We start from the raw sequence: 22335 nt of genomic DNA, 5'->3' as shown, positions 1-22335 counted from the left end.
CCAGCAAGGACTGTTTAGGTGTGCCCAGAAGGGAGGCTGGCTCCATGAAGAGGAGACATCCTGCTGCTGGTCCAGCAGGGCTGGGAGAGTTAGCAAAGGCTCCTGTGATTCTCACGAGCATCTTCTGGCACACAACTGGTTGGAGTGGCAGGATGCTTGGCTGTGGAAGGTTAAACTGCATGAATCTGCTTGCTGCTTTAGGCTGGGCATGAATCGTTCTGCTTGCAGTAGTGCTTTGTTAGTTGGCTGGCAAGTTTCAGAGGTGCTTGAGAGAGAGGTGTAAGCTAGACCTTCTCAGCCTCTGTTGCCTTTGATTTATTTACATTTACTCATTGACTTAGTGTAATGACATCTAAGGCAGGTATGTTGAAAAGATGGTAGAAAGTGCTACATTAAAATCAGAAGCACCTGCTTTGCGATATCCATTACAATAAATGCCACACACTTATCCTTCATCTTCACTTTGAAAAGTGCTTTTTGAAAAAGCAGAATGGCACAATACTCTGTTCAATCTGGAAATGTGTTTTGTGCTGTCACCGCAGGGAGAGGCTCTGTGATGGCAGGCAGGGACAGGCTCTGCCCTGGGCATCAGCCCCATATGTGACAGGGCCTGCAGTAGATCTGCAGGTCCAAAAGGCAGATGTTTCCCCTATTGATCAGGCTGCACATTTGGGCTGGGAGTGGTGGAGGGTGCTGAGTGTGGCTGTACAGAGCCTGCTCCTCCTCCTAAAACCCACAAGACTTTTTAGAGCAAATCTTTTCTGGCTGCACCCTCCATGGGCAGCTTCACAAGAAATACATCCTCTTGTGGGGGGCTCTTCCCTCTCCCAGCCTGAACAGTTCACTTCATAATGTAAATGCTGTGGATTCCCAAAGTGGCTCCAGGTGCCACAGAGATCACTTATTCCCTTTTGTTTAAAGACAGTGGCGAGGGCGGCTCTAGAGATCAGATAAATCAATGGCACCATTTGGGAAGCCACTGCTTTGAAGTGAACACGTTGTTTCCTGCTGCAGGATGGAGGATGGTGGGAGAGCCCCCACTGCCATTGTTGCCCGGGCCTGCATGACCCTGTGCTTGGTCTCCTACGCGGCTGCCTTCTCGCAGGGTGCCAGCCTTTCCGCCTGCAGTGACATGATGCCCAGGCACCTGAGGGTGCAGCTGCACAGCTCCAACAGCAACTACGTCACTGTCCACACCAACATGTCCTTCTTCTTCCCGGGAGACAAGGTGCCAGGTAAGGAACAGCTTCTCACTCCTGCATCTGAAAAATACATGGTAACTTATCTCAAGCGATGCAATTAATCTCTGCGAGGGCTGGGAAAAGGGATGACTGCTCTGAGTGAGCTACAACACCTCTCTTGTCATGACGACATATTTACAGAAGAATTCTTTTTGCAGCATGGGTGCTTTGGGTAGGATTCATCTATCTCAGCTGTGTCTCAACCATACCAGACAGACCTCATTACATGCAATGGCCCATGAAAGGCACCTCCACTGGGTAAAGTCACCTTCCCAGCCCCTCTGCACCTCTGGAAGGGGTCTGGGTGACTCACCTGACTCTTGGACTTGGTTGGCAGCATTTCACATCCCTGGCATTGCTGCTCCTCAGGCAGATGCAGACAGAGCTGAGGCACCATTCCCCAGCTTGGCCACTTGCCTGTTCATCCCTGTGCAAAACAAAAGCCCTTTGAGAGCAGAACACGAGCTTTCACTCACATACGGAGTGGTGTCCAAACCTCCTTCCGTAAAAATGGCTGCATGCTGCCTGGTCCAATGTGGTTAACAGCTCATCATCAAGGAGGGATGGGGGGGAAGTCTGGCAAATCCTGTGTGCAATTACACATTGCAAAACCAAAGGTATCTGGCCTTCTGTATCTAGCATGTCCAAGACAGACTGTGAGGACAAAGACAGTAAGGTGTTTTCAGCAGTGTCGCCCAAGGTTTTTTCTCGGAACTCCATTGCAGGCAATTCACTCCATAACAGCAAGACAAATCCCTTTGTGTCCTGTGTTTTGTCTTCCAAAAGTGACAGTAAGAAGCACCCGGGATTACATGGGCTTTATGCTGCAAGCTCGCAAAGTATCCAACAACGAAATCGCTGGCACGTTCATCTTCCTGCCTCCCGGTTCCAAGCTGCTGACTTGTTTTGAAGATGGTGACACTGTCACACACTCGGACAAGTCACTGAAGAGAAACCTGTCCTTCGTATGGAAAGCACCAGACCAACCCATTGGAGACATCAAGTTTTTGTAAGGACATGCTGGTTCCTAATCAGAATTTGTGTCTTCTCAGTTACAGGCTGTCCAGCACAGTGGTTTATATATCTTGAACCCAAAATAGCTGAATACTTACCAAATGCTGCTACAGTATCCCAGCAGGTACATAAATCACCATAAATATCTGCTGTATAGTGCGGCCTTTTATTTACATGGTCACTGTTTTCTCAGAATAGATACACTGGAAGATGACAGCTTAAGCATTTTAGGAAACAGAAATATTAAGGCATAAAGAGAGAACTGTGACCATGTTGCCTGTCTTCGTAAATAATACAGCCCATAGGACTTCCTGGCTACAGGATAATCTTGTACATCACTTCTTAAAAAAAATAAAAAAACCAAAAAAAGCTAGTTTTAAAAAAAGTTGAATGTAAACAGAGTTACTCACAATAGAAAGAGAGTGAGCACTGTGTCAAAACTCGACATCTCTGTTTTGCACCAAAGTCCCAAACTGTCCAAGTAGCTTGGTTCTGATTTGGAATGAAATTAAACATCTTCTAACTGACTGCCTTAGAGGAAGCACAGCAGCTTTTCATTTCAAAAGATATTAAATTGTTATATTTCAAATTTACAAAGTCACTTAGAAACTGCTTGGCCAGATCCTTGTCTGCCTCCCAAAACCTAAGTGTCCTGTTGAGTGTTGTGGCTTGAGCATCTCATCGTGATTCAAGAAAAATTCATTGAAACAGAAATATTGCTGCTTGGAATTTCCAAATTTTGGCCATTGCTTTATATCAGAAAATACCATTACAGTTTAAAGGAATACTATTAAACTCACAAAAACCCCCAAATAAACACAAACAAATCCCAAGAAGACCTAGTCCTAGCCACCCACTCTGATATTTCCTTCAAGTCTGGCCTTTTACCCTCTGAGCTGATATCTGATAGACTCTTTCTTTTTACCCTGTCACAGCATCAGGAAAAATGCCTTTTTAGGCTTAAAAATGCCTTCTAAGTGTCATCTGGCACAGGAAAACCCAGGTTGGTTTCCCCTTAGATAATTCTGAGAAGCAGCTGAGCAATCTGAGCTGAAATTCTCCCAAAATCTGCAGCTTAAATAAGGCTCTCAGGGTGCAGTTAAAGGTTGGCCAACACAGTGTTGGCACCTGACAAAAAGCAGAGGATTAGGCAGGCTCAAATATCAGAGGGCTGAGAAGAGAGACTTTTTCTACCCCTTACCTATTCTGCTGTTTGTACAAGTTACATTGGCTTGTTTTAATTAATAAATACCACTGTTGTTTCCTTGCCTACAGAAGATTGTAAGCAGAGCTAGTCCAAGTTTTACAAATGTACTTCTATCAACATGATGAATGTAATACAGCTTTTTTAAAGGCTGGTTTTTTTTTTAAGCTCCCACACATTTTTAGGCTGAACTTAATTCTTTATTGAGTGGTGATTCTTCACCCCAAATCTTTCTTATGGCACCTGATACCTTTTATTTGTAATAGAAAAATGTACGACAGGCTAATCCTTTAAAATACTTTTGCATTGGTTCTCTCTTCAGATTAAAGCAGTCTTTGTGATTAGCTAAACAGTCAGATGTTTTATTAATGCTATAGAGACAGTAAATTCTTTCCTGATTATGTTTTCACAGCATTTCCATAGTCCAGTCATACTTTGTTTACTGGGCAAAGATTGAATCTGCTGTTGTGGCTCAGGCAGGGCAAAACAAGACTCTTGCTGACAAGAAGCCTGATGCCATAGCCCCCACGCCCCTGCAGGGACCAGCTGACCCTCACCCCACAGGTATGGTGAGCAAACCTTGTTGTTTCTTACCAAGGCCCCCTGCAGAATAGTTTTACAGCTTAGTCTGGGCAAGTGTCCAACACAATTGGCCCAAACAAGCTGGGGGGACCCATTTAATTCCTGTGTCTGTCAAGGAGATCAGTGATGGCCATGGTGAACTCCTTGAAGTGAAGGAGTGGGTCAGTATTTGAGGTGTTGGTATTTGAGGAGCCAATTCAAAGGAGAGCACCAGAAAGTTAAATGGGGTTGCTAGATCGTATCATTTCAATGCAAATCTTATAATACTTTACCTAAAATCTCAGCTCTTGAGAGAAGGAAGTGCAGTTAGCAATGTTGCCTAAATAGAGGAATTATTGCCCTCCAGTTATATATTTAGTTGTATTTATGCAGCCTCTGGTCAGTAAGATGCTCCAAGAATTTACTTTTACCTAATCAAATGTATTTCTCAGCATTTTTAGCATGGCACCAAGGCCGAGTTTTAATTATTTTTTTACTTGACCGTAAAAAAAAAAAAAAGGCCCACTAATTATTATTTTACTTGACTAGTACATAGGCAGTGAGCTTTGCTGCTTTAATTCCCATGTGGGTTCCCTCTTAAAAATAAGTGACATGAAAATAAAAGAGTCACTGTTACAAACCTTCCTGGCAAACCTTGGCACCGAGTGGGATTTGAAATAAACAAACCAAAGACAATAGACTTTTGCTTCTCTCTCCCTGATTTTTGTTTTGTCTCCCTGCTGGCCAAGGTCCCATCTCTCCTGCAGCTGCCACTGGCTCCCTGCTGCCTGCCAGCCCCAATGGCATCGTGGCAACACCAGCACCAGAGCCAGGTTTTGGTGTGGGGTCTGAGACTCTTCCCGTTGCTGAGCCAAAGCAGGCGGCCCGGACTTTGCGGGCTGTGTCCGGCAGGAGTGTCCGGTCCAGAGGCCGGGGGCTGGAGCCATCCCTTCCCACCCAAGATGTTGGAATGGTAGATGCCTTGCAAGGTTTCCTCTCCCAGGACAATGTCTCCAGCTACAGCACCTTCAATGGGTAAATCTAGGTGGTGGGAAAAGCTGTTTCTCCAGTCCTTGTGGGGAAGGAAAATAGTAATAGCTTCCTTGCAAGGAAAATGTAGGAAGGTGCCTGCGTGTAGGAAGGTGTCTCCAGGAGGTGAGAGGGTGTTTGTTTGCTGAGATTTTGAGAAATAAAAATCAATTTGAGAAATAAAAATATCCTTTGGATATTGCACGTGACAGACAGTAACAAGGAGAAAATACCAAACTCCTAAGAACCCAGCGCTGTGTTGCTCAGCACAGTGGGGGGTTGGCCAGGTGCTGGAAAGATGTGATAAAACCTATTGACTGCTGTAACATTGTTCTGAAAGTGCATACAACTATTCAGTGAAACAGTGAACTCAGCAGACCTATTTCTCCACCTGCAGGGAAAAGGAAAAAAAAAAAGGATGCAAAGCAATTATGAAATTTGGGCTTAAGGATGTCTGCTGAGAAATTTTAGAAGGTTTGGGCTGCATGAGCTTTCATGCAACAACATTTCATATTGTGGGTGAAAATGATGGGATAGGAATCAATGATCAGGCATAATTCAAAATACAGATTGTATGATCCACATTGACTGCATGCATCCCAAAACTGCTCTAAGGAGCAGCACTTCTTGGTGGTGTGAGCCACAGGTGTCACTTGCTAACCCTGCCTTTCCTCTGTCCTTGTTTCAGAGCAGGAAGCATTGCCAGTGCTGCCACCCTAAACTTGTGTTTGATGTGTACAGGCAACAGCAAGGTAAGCACCAGGGCTGGGGAGGACACCCTAGCAGCCCATGTAGGTGTCATAAATGGCTAAAACTACACTGAGACTGTTGAAAGTTTTAGATTTTTTTCCTTAACTGGAAATTGGGTGTTATGTCTCTTTCTAGCTTGGTTTTTTTTTTTTTTTTTTTTTGAGCCCACTGGCTGGGTTTTTAAGAGGCCCACTGTAAAAACAATTGCTTTCCCTTATGTAGATGTGACTACAGGCTGCTGGAAATGTGTGTGCTTAGAGATACAGGACACAGAGTTAACAGGGTAAGTCCACTATGCAGGTGATGGAGAAAAGAAAAATACAAGGAGAAGAAAGAATAGATCTGGTTTCCAAAATGCCAAAGGAGAAAGAGAAATAATCTCACAGAAAATAAAAGAGAAAGGGGATGTACAGCCCAGAATGAGCCAGAAATATTTAGGAAGGAGCAGAGGACAGAGAACAAGTAAAGGAGAGATGTGTACCATGAGCACCTGGCATAGCCATGGAGAGAAGTGGAGAACTGGCACTAGATGGAAACCAAAGGGAAGGATGAGCTATTGCACAAGGTAAGATCAAAAGAGCATAATGAAACAAAAACACTGAGAAATTAGGCAAGAATAGGGAGGAGTATGAAAAGAAAGGAGAAATGAGTTGAGATAGGGCAGGGACTTCAGTCAGAGGCAGTTCAATTTTCTATCCCAAAGTCCCAAGTCCTGCAGCATATCCTTACAGTATGGTGTTTGCATTTTAAGGACAAGTGATCCATACACATGCAGTCCTAACTTTGCCAGCCTGCTACTTTATAGTTTGCAGTATGGCCACTGGAAGTCTTCTGTTTAGTACTGTAATTTAATAGCACCTCCAGAAACCATCCCTTCCACAAAGGATGCTCTGACCCTCCACTACTTTGCTTCACGGCTTGCCAGGGCTCCCACCTCAGCTTTGTGCTCCTGTCACACTGTCTTCCCAGGAAGCTTTAGAAATCACTAATGATGGTAGAGGGTGAGAGCTTCTCTGGTGTAATTAATGGATGTGTGAAAAAGCCTGCTGGGCTGGACAGGTTGGAGAAGTGCCAGCTACTGAGGGCCAGATCCAAATCTCAGTGGAGCCAAATTAAAAACTCCAGTACATTTTGCAGGTTTTGGATGGGGGCTCAGGTGCATAGTGGGAATGGAAGAATTCATTGGGGGCCTCCTAAATTGCATGCTTGTTTCCCAGTTAGTCTTGGATGATACCTGCAGCAAAGCCTGGGCTGCAGAACTGGCGTGGAGCAGCTGGCATTTTGTGACAGTTAAAATAAGGTGCATGGAACCAGACAGTGCCCAGAAACAGGCCCAGGCAAGAACTGACATTCCCACTAAAATGGATGGTTAAGCAACGCAGAGGGGCAGAAGACTGGCTATGTAAACTGAGAAAGCAAGACAGGCTTTGGGGAGAGTTGTATGTGAATGCCCCAAAACTGCTGATGGCAAAGGCCATCCCAAGTCTCCCATGTGTCCACTCCATAGCTTCACAAGGGGAATACTGAATCCCAGTGGGTCCATGTAAGCCTACACATGTAGCTTGGCTGGGAAAATCACACCTGCCCTTTCAGCATGACCCTGGTGCCACTCAAGGTGGGAATTGTTTATTAAGTGATACTATTTTGTGATAATGATGCCTGTGAAAAATACTACCACCACAACAGGAACTGCAGACATTTAGTTTGACAAAGCAGTGACCTTCCTCTCCACCCGTGTCATACACCTTTGCCCCTCCAACCCACGCTGCCTTTGCCCCTGGGGCCAACTCGGGTGCCTTGTTCCTCCCATGGCAATTCTAGTATGGAGGGTTGCATCTGTTTCATTTCCTAAAAGCTATTGAGTAAACAGGGAATAGAGAAGAGTTAATCCAAAGCCAGAGGGACAAAAGGGCATCAGAAACAGAGCTGAAGTGTTCCATGAGGTAGGTAGTGAGAACCTAATCAGCCCCCTTTTCTCTTTCCTCACTGCACATTTTGGCATGTTTTTGCTTTCAAAGGGCAGTACTGAGAGTGGGACCATCTTGAAAGCCTCCCTACGTGTGAGTGAGACAGTGTCTCCCTCTGCCCTGCACGTACGCACTCACCTGGGCGGCGTTACTGCAACCACAGCCTGGCTTGGTGATGCCAGCACTGCTGGCAATTTGTCCTCGGCCTCAAGGCAAATGGCAGAAAGAGAGCTGGCCCCACAGCCAGAGAGGGCAGACAGCAGGGCTGAGGAGGACAAGGATGAGCAGGAGGCAGCTGGGAATACCGTGCCATGGGTGACCAGACCGGCTCCTGAATCTGCTGTTCCCGGGATAGGGGAAGGCCCTGGCAGAGGAACCCGACTCCTTGCAGCCCAACTTGGCATCCTCCTGGTCTGCACAGCCGCGCTGGGCCTGGCACTGGCAGCTGCCATGCGCTGTGTCTGTGCCCAGCACTGCCACAAGCGGGCCGAGGTGTCCTTCAGCGAGCCCGACCCCGACGTCATCACCATCATGGAAAACGGGGCAGTGATGCGCTTCCGAAAGATCCAGGACAACAGTTTCGTGCTGGTGCCAGCCCAGTGCAACTGGGTCAGCCCCTCGAGCAGCGTGAAGAAGACTGTGGTTGTTTAGTCCCTCTTTGTGCTGCCATACAGGCAAACAAACCCGAAGCAGCCAGTTCAGACAGAGGTATTAGGCAAATGTATCTAAACTACAGCTGCTGAGAAAATTGAAGCTGATAGATTGCTCAGTGTGTTACACTTACTGCAATTAATATTGTATATCTGCTCATTGGCTGTCACTGTGGCAGTGACATACACTTCTTTTGTTGCCTTAAGGGTGTAGCCAAAAATAGAAATTCTTTCTCTGCACTGTGGTATTGACTCCTCTTTAATCTCAGAAAAAAAGTTTCTAGTGTTATATTTCTTTCTAGGAACTACAAACCCAACCATTCTCATTTAAGAGCTTACAGGTTTGACTCCGTGCACTTGGTATCCTTCAGATGACAAATATTTGCAAAAGATTTCAAGTTGCAATTTGAAAATAAAAAGCAATAACTCATTAGTGGAGAACATTGATCCCAAGAATGCTGAATTGATCCATGGAGTGAAACACAGGATGGCAGACACCAGCTTTTGGGGGGAAACATGCCTCCTCATCAGGTGCAAATGGAAGAAAATCTTTCTCGTCCATTTGCACCTGATGAAGAAGCTTGTTGAAGCCTGACAGCCAACATTTATTTAGTCTTTTACTTTGAGTCAGCTCAGTGACACTGTGCAGAAACACAGACTGAGAAGTACCCTTCCCAGGTCACTTTGGAGATGCCCTGCAAAGGCTGCATGGGAAGTTAACAGCATCCTTGTGTTCTGAGTTTGTGCAAACTTCTCTCTGACCCTGTGGTTTTCTGCAGGAGACCCCTAAAGCCGCTCTTGGAAAACAGCATGATCCTGGACACCTCCTAAGGAGAGGTGACAACAGCAAGGGTAAAGTTTTATTTTACTGCAGCTTTAAAAGAGCCAGAAATAGACCTGATAATGATCCTATTGAGATGTACATTTTAGAGCCTTTCAGAGAGCAGGAACTGACCCCTCTAGTATCCTTTTCTAGAGTGGATCAGCTCAGAGCTGATCATTCCCAAGCCATGTAGTGGGGTACAAACTTACATTTTGGTGCTGCAGCCTAATTCACAGCCCACAGCAATGCCCCTGAACCAAGCAGATAACGACAGAACTCTAATGGTTCACCCAGCCTTCCTGGTGACAGCTTCCCCTCTGTCAGGAGGGCCCTGTGGCCATCTCCAGCTATTGCCCATCTCCATGCTGGATAGTCAGTCAAGCCCTGCTCTCACATCCTCCCTTGCCTCACCACTGACTTCAGAGAAGACAGGTGGTACATGAGCTCTCCTGCTCCAGCTCCAGCTCCAGCATGATGCACAGTGCAGCTTTCACTAACAGTGCCTTCCATTATCATTCAGAAAGAGCTGGTTCCTGACCATACTGCTGCACTGTGATTTGTGCTGCACACATGGACAAGGTTTTATCAACTCCACTTCTAGGCCTGGGCAAAAGAAATGAGTAAGAAAAGAAGTGAACTCACAAATGCAGCTTGCAGAGATGAGCTTGATGCTCTTAACCACTGCACTTTGAAGAGAAGGGCAACTGCACCATAGCCCTTTGCTGCAGAGAAAACAAGGGTAGTACTGTAATTGAAAACACAAAGTTTGGTTTAGGACTCAGAAGGATGCCAGGTGAATGGTTTTATATTCACTTGATTGAGCTTATGCCCTACCTACTAATAAGTCTCCAGGTTTTTAAGCACACATCTAGACACTTACAATGGCATTCCTCTCCTGTGTCATGTGCCTTAGAAAGAAATCATGTTTCTGTAACCCAGTGTAGCTGAACTGTGTAGTGACTAAAACAGACTGCATTCAAGTCATTGTTAATGCAGCCAAAAAATCCTAATTAACTGAGAAAATAGGTCAACAAACTCTTAAATATTTAAAGAACTATCACATATTATTTTAAAAAGTTTCTTATGATGGCATAGCTCTTTATGAATAAATTACAAATACCTGTGGTCTCTTTCACTGTTTCTCTAGGATTAATGTTACCAGACTGCTCTGGCTATAAAACCAGAACCTTCCTCTCCTCAGCTCTTTCCCCACAACCCAGCACTGCTTCTTTCTAGGCTGACTAGAGCAAGGGAAGGCCTCATAGAGGTGTTTGATTGGGAAAGTGGCACTTCAACACCATTCTGCCTTCTGCCAAACTCTGCCTTCTGTTAAATTGATGTGCTCCAGCACTATTAGTAGTAAGACCAGTAATGGTGAGCTCTGAGGGATACAGCTCCTGAATTAGTAATGAGTTTTGCTACTTTGCAGCTCTCTTGGCTGAGACCTAAAGTGCCTGTGTCTTTTCTTGCCTTCTGAATGATGTTCTGTTTGTTGTAGCTGCCATGACAGGAGGAATGGAGGTCTTATCTCTTAATGCTGTTAGAAACATGAGCAGTGGTTCATTTATTAAAAGGCACACCATTCAAACATACCCACTCTTAACTGACTTGCCTTATATGGAAATTAGTCTGTGCTCACGCTTGTAACAGATTTCTGAAAAAAAAAAATGTCAGAATTAGGAAAAAAAAGGCACAAACCATTTTAATATTTACTAAAGAGACAAGGAAAAGACTGGCCTTATTTGCCTCCCTAGTGCATGACTGGGCTGGTCACAGACATTCTGCTGGAACTGAGGATTTCAGTTTCTCCAGGGCAGCTCAGCCTGCAGTCACCTGTGGGCCACACCAGGCTGGCATCCCTCAGTGAAGTGACATGGTTTGGGGTCAGAAGTACCGAAAGCAGCTAATGCACACCTATCCTGAGCCTATCTCCCCACCAGTCAAACATGCATCAAACATAGTTTTGGCAATAAAAATGGCTATTGCAATGCTTGAGCTATACTTACTCCAGGAAAAAAAAAAATTAGAAATAACAAAATGTAATGTGGAGAGGTTGCACTAAGCAAGACAGGTCAGCAGGGATGTGCAAGCTCAGGCTCTCCCAGATCAGAGTGGGATGCAGCCCCAGGGATTTCAGAGATCTTGGTCAGCCCTTTTGGCACAGTTTCTGCAAATAGTCAGGACCACAAAACCAAGGAAGGCAAAGCAGCAAGGTGAAGAACCCAGAGAGTAAAACATTCAGCACATACATGTGTTATTTATTCACTCAGATTTAAATACTAATGACAAATGCCTGTAAAAAAAGCAACAAGCAAAGGAGAAGCTCTAAAACTTTCTGCCACATTCGGCTCCAAAAAGACAGCTGCTTAGCAGCAAAAACAAATGACAAAGTAGCAGCCTGACCTGCAAATCTGGGGAACAACAGAACAGACCTCTCGCTTCTCCTGGCAAGCTGGATCCTTTCACTGCCCCTGCCAGGCCCTTAAGGCTCATTGTGTCTGGACGGCTCCACTGGCCTCCCTTCCTTCCTTTGCCTTCCCTTCTCTCTCCTGCCAGCTTGTCCAAGGCTAGGAGAGGGCAGAGAAGGACTTGGGGAGTCACAACTTCCCCTGGACCAGGAGCTGTTCAGAGATCTCTCCCAGTCCCTTCCTCCTGCAGAACTGCTTCTCCTCCACAGGTCTTGTCTCAGCAGCCCTCCTTCCTCTTTAGTGTGTGTGTGACTCTCTCAACATTTTGCTACATGACGTATGAAGGACCGTGTCTCAAACCACATTTTGCTGTATATTTATGTGCATGTTTTGCTGATTTACTACTGTTCTAGAGAACATCTCCCTTCCCGAGCAGGGCAGGCCCGTAACGGAAACATCAGCTCTGACTAATGATTATTAGTACATCCCAAGGTTATGTCCCACAATCAAATAATGTGTAGGAGGGAAGAGAGACTCCAGCTTGCTCGGCTGAGGACAAAGATCACAGATAGTCTCTTTCAATCTTCAGATTGCAATATCCATTACAGATTGCCACCTTCTAATGTCAAAGTATAATTTGTTGTTGAGAAAATGTGTTGCTGTTCCAAAGGTGAGTCAAAGATCAGCCTGGCTGTATATCAGTGCATGTTGATGTACATTAAGAACTGACGGCCAGGTACCAAGGACATCGGGCAGCTGGTGCGGAGGGAACGGCAGCAGACGTGACTCGCTGATCCTTCCTGTGCAAACACACGGCCCGGAGTGGGAAAATATTTAACCCAGTCGAAGTGAGGTGTCACCAGTAATTACCAGTGTCTAAGGCAGCACCGACGCGACGTGTCAGAGGCAGGGCTGCCTGCAGCGGTGTCTGCCCGCGCGGCTCGCGGCAGGAACCGTGCAGTACCCGCCTTCCCGAGCGGATCCGCACGGGCCCACGGGGCCGCGGGGTCCATCCCCAGGCATTCCCCGGGGCCGCGCCGCGCTCCCGCCGGCCGCCGCCAGGGGGCAGCGTTGTCGCGGCGATGGCGGCCCCGCTGCCCGGGCGGGTCCCGGCGCGGTGGGGAGCGCTCGGGCGGGGGAGGGTTTGTAATCCTTCCCTTCCAGTGACAGTTCAGCTTAAATGGTTTATACTCTATCTCAGTTATCAAGCCACTAGAGAGCATACACCGTTGTCCCCAGTGCTATTTCAAATTCCCAACTGCAGTTTGTGGGGATTTTTTCTTCTAGAAATCCACTACACAAACGCTGCTGGGAAAACAATAAGCAGGGTGTAAGTTGTCCTATGTCCCCTTCTCCTGACAGCTTCCTGCTAAGGAAGACATTTGTGACAAGAAGAAGCAAACCTCTCTCCAGTTCCAGCAGTGCCACGTGGTCTGTCTGGGCCCCATGGTCAGAGCTGAGCCCGGCTGAGCTCAAGTGACTCCAGCGGGTCACAGCTCTGGCCAGAGAAGGCTGAGGCAATGCTGTCCTGGTGGGTGATGCAACCCAAGGCTCTGAGAGGGCTGTATTTCTTCCTAGAAACATCTGCCTGTCACTTGGCATTTGAATGAGCAGTTGGAAGCTGCTGGTAGGTGCTCGTGTCACGGTAATGACTGTGACAGGCTTTTTCCATCTCTGAGGAGGAGATGGTTGTGACATTTGCTTTGACTGTGGCTTTGAAGCCATGAAGTCCCTCTGGTTGAGAAGAATTTCTTCCTAATATCTATTCTAAACTTACCTTCACTTTAAAGCCATTCCTCCTTGTCCTATTACTACTTGCCCTTGTAAAAGAGTCCTTCTCCAGCTTTATTTTAGCCCCTCTTTTTGGAGTGGCTTCCAGAACTTCCTGTTAACAGCTTGCAGGAAAACACCCTGTGTGGCATCAGGGTCTCTTTGGGAGGTCCACTGCCACCCCTCTCTCTGCAGCTGCTTGCCAGAAGCTCCTTCCCAAAACCACCCCCAGAGCACATGGCTCCTGCAGAGACCATGCATGTGTCCAGTCTGGTTACAGCCACGGCAGGCGAGCAGTGCAGCACCAGTCACATCCGCCAGAGATACCCAGGCACTGTCATCCTTCCTGTGCAAAGCGCTGGAAACAGGGATGTGGCACAGTCCATGCTGGCCACGTCAGCCACAGCAACACCCTCTGGGAGGCTCCCTGGCCTTGCTGTCTACAAGGACTAGTGCTGTTCTGGGCCCACGCTGACAAGGGCAGTTGTGGCTCCTGGAATGTGAGACCAAGGATGCAGCTTGTGTCTGTGAGACTGGCTCCTTGATCCTCATTTCTCCCTATCTGCCATGCTTACACATCCCCCTCATCTTCCTTGACTCCTCTCTGACCTTCTCTCCTCCCTGCTATCTTTTCCCCCTCAATCCAAGGTGTGTCCCACCTGTGAACAGACTTGGTGTTGTAGGTGCTGTTAACTAGCTCACCTTGACCTTCCATGGCAGTACAGATGCAGTTTCCTGGGTCCTTCTGCTCCTGCCAGGTTCTCCTCCCCAGAATGACCCACATCTCTGAATTGTGGCCGCCTCCAACATCAATTTCCCTTTGCTACCTCTGAAATCTTGCTCTTCCTTAGGGCGCTGTAGCTCCTTTCATCTTCTCCCTGTCTTTGTAACAGTCAGAAATTTTTCAGGAGCTTCCCAGGTCTGCTCCATTAGCTCAGGCTTTTGCCAAGTCCTAGTCACCAGCTTGTGTGCCTCAATGTGTCCGTCCCCAAAGTGTCTGCATATGGCATTGTCTCCTCCTGTCCTCTTCCTAGCCTTGATGTGCCAGTCTTCTCCATCCTGTGGTGGTTCTGAGCACTCTTCTGTCTGACCAGACACAGTTCCAGCCCTTTAGAGTGACTCCCTTTGTGCCCAAATGGTCTGAGGCAGCCTCATTTTGCAGGTCCTGGGCAATGAACTCCTTGCCTTGCCCAGGAGACCAAACTGGACTGAAAGCATGGTTAACCACAAACACAGGCAACTTTATTTCAGCAACTAAGTCAATGCTAGCACTTGCATACATGTAGAGGAGCAACGTGGGCAGGACAGAGCAGGCCTTCGGCACTGAGGCGGCCTTTGGATCAGCAGGCGTTGCCTCAGCAGGAAACAGTCACGGTCCCATGCAACCTGCACTGGATCCTGTCCATTCTCCTGCTCAAACTGGAATTCCTCGTAGGTTCTTCAGGAGCTCCTGCATCTGAGTGAAGAATTCCATCAGCTTATTGAGTGGAAATGGGCAGGTCTTAATCTCTTCCACTGGTGTGGGTATCGAACTTGGCTTCGGAGTGGGGGTTGGTTGTGGCCATGGCTTCGGAGCAGGCAGTGTTGTTGGCCATGGCTTTGGAGGGGGCAGTGTTGTTGGCCATGGCTTCGGAGGGGGCAGTGTTGTTGGCCATGGCTTCGGAGGGGGCAGTGTTGTTGGCCATGGCTTCGGAGGGGGCAGTGTTGTTGGCCATGGCTTCGGAGGGGGCAGTGTTGTTGGCCATGGCTTCGGAGGGGGCAGTGCTGTTGGCCATGGTTTCGGAGGGGGCAGTGCTGTTGGCCATGGCTTTGGAGCCGGCTGTGTTGTTTGCCATGGCTTTGGAGCCGGCAGTGTTGTTGGCCATGGCTTTGGAGGGGGCAGTGTTGTTGGCCATGGCTTCGGAGGGGGCAGTGTTGTTGGCCATGGCTTCGGAGGGGGCAGTGTTGTTGGCCATGGCTTTGGAGGGGGCCGTGTTGTTTGCCATGGCTTTGGAGCCGGCTGTGTTGTTTGCCATGGCTTTGGAGCCGGCTGTGTTGTTTGCCATGGCTTTGGAGCCGGCTGTGTTGTTTGCCATGGCTTTGGAGCCGGCTGTGTTGTTTGCCATGGCTTTGGAGCCGGCTGTGTTGTTTGCCATGGCTTTGGAGCCGGCTGTGTTGTTTGCCATGGCTTTGGAGCCGGCTGTGTTGTTTGCCATGGCTTTGGAGCCGGCTGTGTTGTTTGCCATGGCTTTGGAGCCGGCTGTGTTGTTGGCCATGGCTTTGGAGCCGGCTGTGTTGTTGGCCATGGATTATAAGTGGGAGGTGGTCTTGGCCATGGGTTCTGGGTGGGAGGTGGTCTCGGCCATGGCTTCTGAGTGGGCCATGGGGCATTTGTATGAGTCCAGGCTGGTGCTGGTGGGGCGGTTGTATAATGACCCCATGCCCGAGAAGCCTCTACTTGTGGAAGCAGTTCCATCTGGAGCAGAATCCAGTCATAGAAGTGCTGAACAGAAGTGTATATTCCAGGCCGTTTTGCTCTGGCACAGCCTCTTCCCCAGCTGGTCACTCCGACAACCCAGAAGAAGTCAGCATTGTTGTCTTTGCACATGAGTGGACCCCCGCTGTCACCCTGCAGAGAAGCAGAGAGGATTAAGGTGGTGTTGGGTGGCCCCTGTCAGCACTGGTGCTGACTCCTTCTCTCTTACAGCCCCTGCCAGAGCTGTATTCTCAGCTGGGCAAGGCTCCGCTCAGGTGCTGGAACCCCCAGAAGCTTGTGTGGGAGTGGGTTGGGAGCCTATGAAGTCAGGCTCTCTCTCAGCTCTGCACAGTGATCCTGGATGTGCAGAGGACAGATGTTCCAGCATTGGCATCTGGATGTCTAGACTGCAAAGAGCGCTTGTGGCAGAGCTTTCTGGGCAGAGTGCCAGGCCTCTGAGACAAGGGAGGTCCCGGGCTAGGCCCTGCACATGGGGAATGGGTGAGAAGCCCCAGCAAAAGTGGGGAGCCAGGGCTGAGAGAGTGAGTGGCCAGGGAAAGCAGGGGCTGGGCTGTGTTGGGGCGATGCTGCCTGCGCTGCTGGGGGCTGACTGACTTGTCACCAAGTGACGCTCTTACCTGGCAGGTGTCGATGCCACCCTCCGGGTAGCCAGCACACAAGTTGTGGCTATGGACATCCCCCTGGTACCACTCACTGCTGTTGCAGACCTGGACATTGATAAGGTGGACCTTGGCCTCCTGCAGGACATCACTTGATTTCTGAGCTGTGAGCACAGAAAGGAATGAGGACCCGTCAGCTCGCTGCCACTTTCCCCATCTGGACATGATCCCCTTCCCTAGGGTTTGTCTGTGCCTCGACAGAGTTGCTGGAGCTTTCTATCCCTGCTGTCTGCTTTTAGGGAGTGGGCAGCCTTATTCTGGCTTTGGCCTCTGCTGTCAGGAAGCCCGACCCATCTTCCCAGTGTATTGAGCTTGCCCTCCATTTTTGGAAACTCACATCTCGCAGTAGTGGCACCCCAGCCAGCGACGTAGCAGGTTTCCAGCAGTGCCACGTTCACCGTGGCGTTGGGCACACACGCCAGCTGGATGTAGGAGCTGCACTGGACAGGCTCGTTCAGTTCCAGCAGCGCGATGTCGTTGCTCTGGTCGGCAGGACCGTATTCCTTGTGAACCAGCAGCCGCTTAATCAGGCGCACCTGGGCCCCAGGGCCCGGCTCGGTCAGCTGGGTGGCCCCGATCAGCAGGCGCATGGCGCTGATGTTCCTGAAGGCACGTGGAGAGAAGGGTGAGAGGGAGCAGAGCCTGGAGCTGTGGCAGCCCAGCAGGGACCAGCCTTCTGCCCAACAGTGGCCCAGCAGTGACCAGCCTTCTGCTTCTCAAGGCAGAGAGGAAAGCGGCACTATGGAGGCGGTGACTGCTCTAGCACGCCTCAGGCTCTGGGAGTGCCAGCTGGAGGCTGCTAGGAAGTAGTGGCATGCGCCCAGCCTTCTCCTGAGCAATTTTTCAGCTGGGCATTGCGTTGCCCAGGCACTGGGCACGCTGCAAAGAAATGAGATGGGAGAAGCGTACGGCACTTGCTGACAGGGCACCTGCCGATGTTGTGGGGACATCCCTGTTTCCTGCTTACCTGGACTCGGCAAAGCAGTGGGCTGCCGTGAGGACCCACTTTGCACTGATGAGGGACCCTCCGCACAGATGCCCCGTGCCTGAAACCGAGGGATCTTGGATGCTGACAAGCCAGGGCCAGGCCCCTGCCTCGGCACTTTTGCCACCCACGACGCGTGTCAGGCCTCGTTCCTCATCGGAAGTCAAGGGCCGGACCCCGCAGTTTCCTCTGCAAGTAGAAAGTCGTTTCCATCCTGCTCCATGGCTTGCTGCTGCTCCAGCAGAAGCTCCCCACAAAGTGTGGGGACAGCATGCCACGGAGCGTGTGCCTGTCCACAAGGAACTGAGGCTTCCCCGTGCGGTTCGGAGAGCTGTGGCCTGGCCACAGAGGACAAGCGGGCCCGCTCCAGGGAGCCCCCAAGTGCTGCCCAAGCCCTCCCCGAGCCTGGGGCCACTTACTCGCAGGTGTTCCACGTGCCCTGCACAGGCCTGCACGTGGCCAGCAGCGCGAGAAGGCACAGCAGCAGCATGGCTGCCCGTGGCTCTTGCCAGCTACAGGAGCAAAGCCTCTGTGTGCCAGCACAGCCGCAGTGCTCACAGCACCTGTGGCGCTCACAGCACCTGTGGCGCTCTCAGCACCTGTGGTGCTCACAGCACCTGTGGTGCTCTCAGCCCTGGGCTGATGTCACAGAGCAGCCGTTCCATGTTCCAGGCACTGCAGCGTCTGGCACTGGAGCAACATGGAGCCATAGAATGGTGGGGTCGGACCTTAACGATCATTCAGTTCCAGTGCAGGGCAGGGACACCTCACACCAGCTGCTGCTCAAAGCCCCATCCAACTGGGCCTTGAACTTTTCCAGGGATGGGGCAGCCACATCTTCTCTGGGGACCCTGTGCCCGTGCCTCACCACCCTCACAGTCGAGAATTTCTTCCTAATATCTATTTTAAATCTGCTCTGTTTCAGCTTGAAACTATTCCCTCTTATTCTATGACTACTTGTCCTTAGAGAAAATCCCTCTCCAGCCTTTTTGTAGGCACCTCTGCTTGCAGGATGAGGGTGTGCAGGCCCTGGGGCACAGGGAAGCACAGATCCATTTGTCAGCAAGATGGAAAATTTTGCTTTCATTCTTTAAAATACGACAATTTGACTGAATTTTCCTATCATGTAGTACCTAAGTAAAAGTCACTTTGGTCATATATGTGTGGTATTTTGGCCTGTGTATCTAAAATGGAAAATACTTGTGTCCCTACTTTTCAGGATGACTTCTCAGCCACAGTCAGCACTCTCTCTGAAAGACTGTGAAGTACTAAGTGCTGCCTACAAAGAACAAGGCATAAAGAAAAAACTGATGAAAGCACATGGTGTTAAGAAGCATTGAGATATATCTGATAGAATCTAGATTTGCTTTCCATGCCAGCCCATATATTCTGAAAATCTCCTGAAAATCCTTAACCAAACAAACAAAAAAGGAAACATGTAATCAAAATGGTATCTAAATGTTAACCTGCTGACTGGTACAGATGTATATAATTAATATGTGTATATACACATATTATTCTAGTTACACAGTGCTTTTTACCCCTTTTTCTGTTTTCAGACAGAGCAAGGAAAAGACACACACAAATAAGAAAAAATAAGAAACTTGAAAAAGAGTGAAAATCTGTATTTGCAAACCAAATTAATTTTTTGGACACCTCAGTGTTTAAGCATTTTCTTTTCAATCTTATTAAAAGTCCCCAATTTTCAAAGAGTACCTGTCTTCCCAGAGTGATGGTTACCTGATGTGTCAGTGCCAGCTGAGCATCTGCCATCATTTATTTCGAGAAATACAGGCCCCATGTGTTTACACTTCTTCAGATTGTCAGTCTCTTTTAAGGAGTTGGTGAAAGGTTTGTATTTGCATTGGTGTTACTTATCTGAGTTGTTTTCCCATTCTTATGATCACCCTTTTTCTCAGTGAGAGGTTGAATTTCTGGTGTAGTAATATCTATCCACATAAAAATGAGGGCTCAATACATTTTAAAAGGGACAGTCACTTAATCATTGATGAAGGTACAATATTCTGAGTAAGTCTTAAAACCACCAGAGGTCACACATGGGTTTCTTCCTTCCCCTTTTCCTCTTCCAGCTTTTTTAAAAAATGTGTTTGTTTGTTTGCCAGTACAGCTGGATTTTTGATACAACAAGGTAGCTAAATTTCATGTATGGAAAATACTGAAAAATAACTGTATTCAATCTCTGAGCAGACCTAGTGATTCTAAACACATATTTTCTTGTGAAAATTAATGGTGTGCCCAGAATATGAAATTGTGCTGGTTTGCAAGACTTGGCAAATTTATTATACATTATTTTAGTGTCAAACAGGAGAAATTAAAAGGATGTGGGTGTTTTGTTGTTGTTTTGGGGGATTTTTTTGTTTGGTTGGTTTTGGGTTGTGGGGTGGTTTTTTGGGGGGGTTTGGTGGTGGTTTGGGGGGGTTTTTTGGGTGTTTTTTGGTTGTTTTTTCCCTTTCAGATGGACAGGGCAGTCAACACATTTGGAGAAATCTCATACAATGTTAATTGAGTAATATCAGCTAGAACCACAGCTTCTGCTGGCACAAGGGTCATCTAGAAAGTTCTCTTTTTGGTGAAGATGCTGAACAGATAAATATTTGAATGGGATATATGTCTCATGATGATTTGAAATTTACTAGGAAATACAGACTTTGGATAGACTACATTGCTCCTGTCTTCTAATTTCAGCCAGTAGCAGCATCCTCTGTGTGTGGGTACAAACACTGGTATCTAGGACAGATGTTAAGTACACATTAGTATTTGTTAATTCATACAGTTTTGTGGTATTATGTCTTGCAATTAGTTGAGACATGTTTCAACTCTAAATCAATTCCTATACAACAACAACAACAAATAATGAAGGGTATTTAAAAACTAGTGGAAGTGGGTGATCAGACTTTTCCATTAATTAGGAAAAAATCAGATGATGGAATGTGTGCTGTAGAAGCACCAGTGATTGCACAAAATTAGCTCAAATCAACAAAGAGGTAATTAAGTTAACATAATAATTACCTACAATGTATTCTTGAAAGATAAGAGGGGCACAAAGTATCTACAACTTCCAGAACAGAGGGAACTGAAACAGTGGAAGATGCTGGAGCATTTCAGAACCTGGTCAGGGCCCTGAGCCATGACTGACACACAGACAGATACACAGCCACAGAGGGTGTCCAAGTTGAAGATGATCAAGTCCACTGTCAGCTCTGGCTTCTCAGGAGACTTGGGGTGCTCCATAATACTGGGGAGGGATAAATAACTGAGCCACTCATTAACACAAACCAGTTACCTCCAGTCTCCAGGTGTGTTCGAGTTCCCTAGAAACTAGGAATCCACACTTACCAAGAATCCATGCCTGTCAGCCCTCTCATTTTCCAAACTGCAAAAAACCAAACAATAACAAGGCCCAGGACAACTGTCAGTCCAAATTTTTCACTTCAAGTCAAAGCACCGATTTGACTTTTGATTTTTAAAGGACAACTATCATGGCTTTTAAGAAATAATCTGCAGAAGAGATGAATAGCACACTTAGGATCTGCAAGATTTATTTGGCAAAGCCTATTAGTTCCTTCTGGAGAAAATCAATAATAATTCTCATCTGTTTGTCAGTGGGAATTACATGTAGGCTAAAAAGTCACTGAGAGTTTTAATCAGATGGAAGTCTGCTCAAAACAGAACAAAAAATATGAGTTTGAGAAAAATGCTTAATAAAGTCTTCTTTAAATGAAAACTACTGAAGACTTGACTGTTCATCAGAAGAACATTACTTAACTTACTCAGCATTGCTGTACCAGAATCTGGCAGCAAGTTTTAAAAAGGAACCTTTTCCTCTCTCTTTACAGTCATAATTTATAACAGCTGAATTACTGGCTATAAATACTCTTTTCTTTCTCCTAATGCATTATGCTTCTGGGATTATTCAGAGCAATATTTTGTTACTAAGAAAATAAGCTCCTAAACTGAGGCTTCTGGAACAATAAATTAAAACACCTTCAAAGTAGCATCTATTCAAAGACTCTCACTGTGCCATCTTAACAGACTGAATTTTATTTTCACTAGTATTAAAAAATATTGAAATTTCTCACTAAATTTATTTTTTAAACATAGGAAGCTGCTGCTTGCCATAAACCGGAGCATATTTATGCATATACCAAAATTCAAGGTTCTTATTCAATTGAAATATAAAAATTCAAATGGGATGAGTTAGCAGAGGGAGTTTGCTGTTGAAAGCAGAGAGTTAGATAAGCAAAACAGATTCTTAAAAATATGTTATCAAATTATGGAACATAGAAGATAATAATTTAATATACACAATGATACATATGGTGGAGTTTTTCCTCACATACTATGCACCTTACTTTAAAACAAAACAAAAAAAACCCTACCAAAAAATCATCTGGAAAACTGATACCTGCAAGATTTGAATTTTTGTTGGGTTTTTTGATATTGCCCTGATAGATAATTACCATGAGATGATTTGGGCCACTGATATGTGATAGTGCAGGTACATATAGCTCTTTCTGCCTTTTATAATCCGAGAGGTTACACGTTTTGTGCCACAAACAGGCAAACCTGATCGCAAACACGAGTCGGGCTCCACTGACTGCGGCGCTTCTGTTCTGCTCCCCGACTCACACAAAATCTCACATATCACAATTCTCCTAGGTTTTTACACCTGCAGAGGCCAAAGGGAGGAAGTTTGTGAGCACAGGACGGCGCAGTACTGTGGGATTTGGCTCTGGCTCCGGGGGAGATCCACGCACGATGCTCACAGCCAGCCGGG

The 22335-nt window shown here is 47.2% G+C and overlaps 2 protein-coding genes across 2 annotated transcripts; one reads left to right on the top strand and one right to left on the bottom strand.

Moving 5' to 3' along the window:
- The first annotated feature begins 945 nt into the window (after positions 1–945).
- Positions 946–8666, top strand: REELD1 (reeler domain containing 1). The gene is made up of 7 exons (XM_059845611.1): positions 946–1235; positions 2028–2250; positions 3872–4023; positions 4770–5055; positions 6022–6082; positions 7017–7167; positions 7747–8666. Exons 1-7 carry the CDS (start codon positions 1016–1018, stop codon positions 8415–8417), a joined length of 1764 nt encoding a protein of 587 aa, XP_059701594.1. The 5' UTR covers positions 946–1015; the 3' UTR covers positions 8418–8666.
- A 2810-nt stretch (positions 8667–11476) lies between these two features.
- Positions 11477–17663, bottom strand: LOC132326150 (foot protein 1 variant 2-like). The gene is made up of 3 exons (XM_059843968.1): positions 16890–17663; positions 16511–16656; positions 11477–16025 (listed from the first exon to the last, which is right to left on the bottom strand). Exons 1-3 carry the CDS (start codon positions 17140–17142, stop codon positions 14832–14834), a joined length of 1593 nt encoding a protein of 530 aa, XP_059699951.1. The 5' UTR covers positions 17143–17663; the 3' UTR covers positions 11477–14831.
- Between the last annotated feature and the right edge of the window lie 4672 nt (positions 17664–22335).

The sequence above is a fragment of the Haemorhous mexicanus genome, chromosome 4, assembly GCF_027477595.1.
Source record: "Haemorhous mexicanus isolate bHaeMex1 chromosome 4, bHaeMex1.pri, whole genome shotgun sequence".
Lineage (NCBI taxonomy): Eukaryota > Metazoa > Chordata > Aves > Passeriformes > Fringillidae > Haemorhous > Haemorhous mexicanus.
Note: the sequence above shows the minus strand (reverse complement) of the source record. Positions and strands in the feature narration are given on the sequence as shown.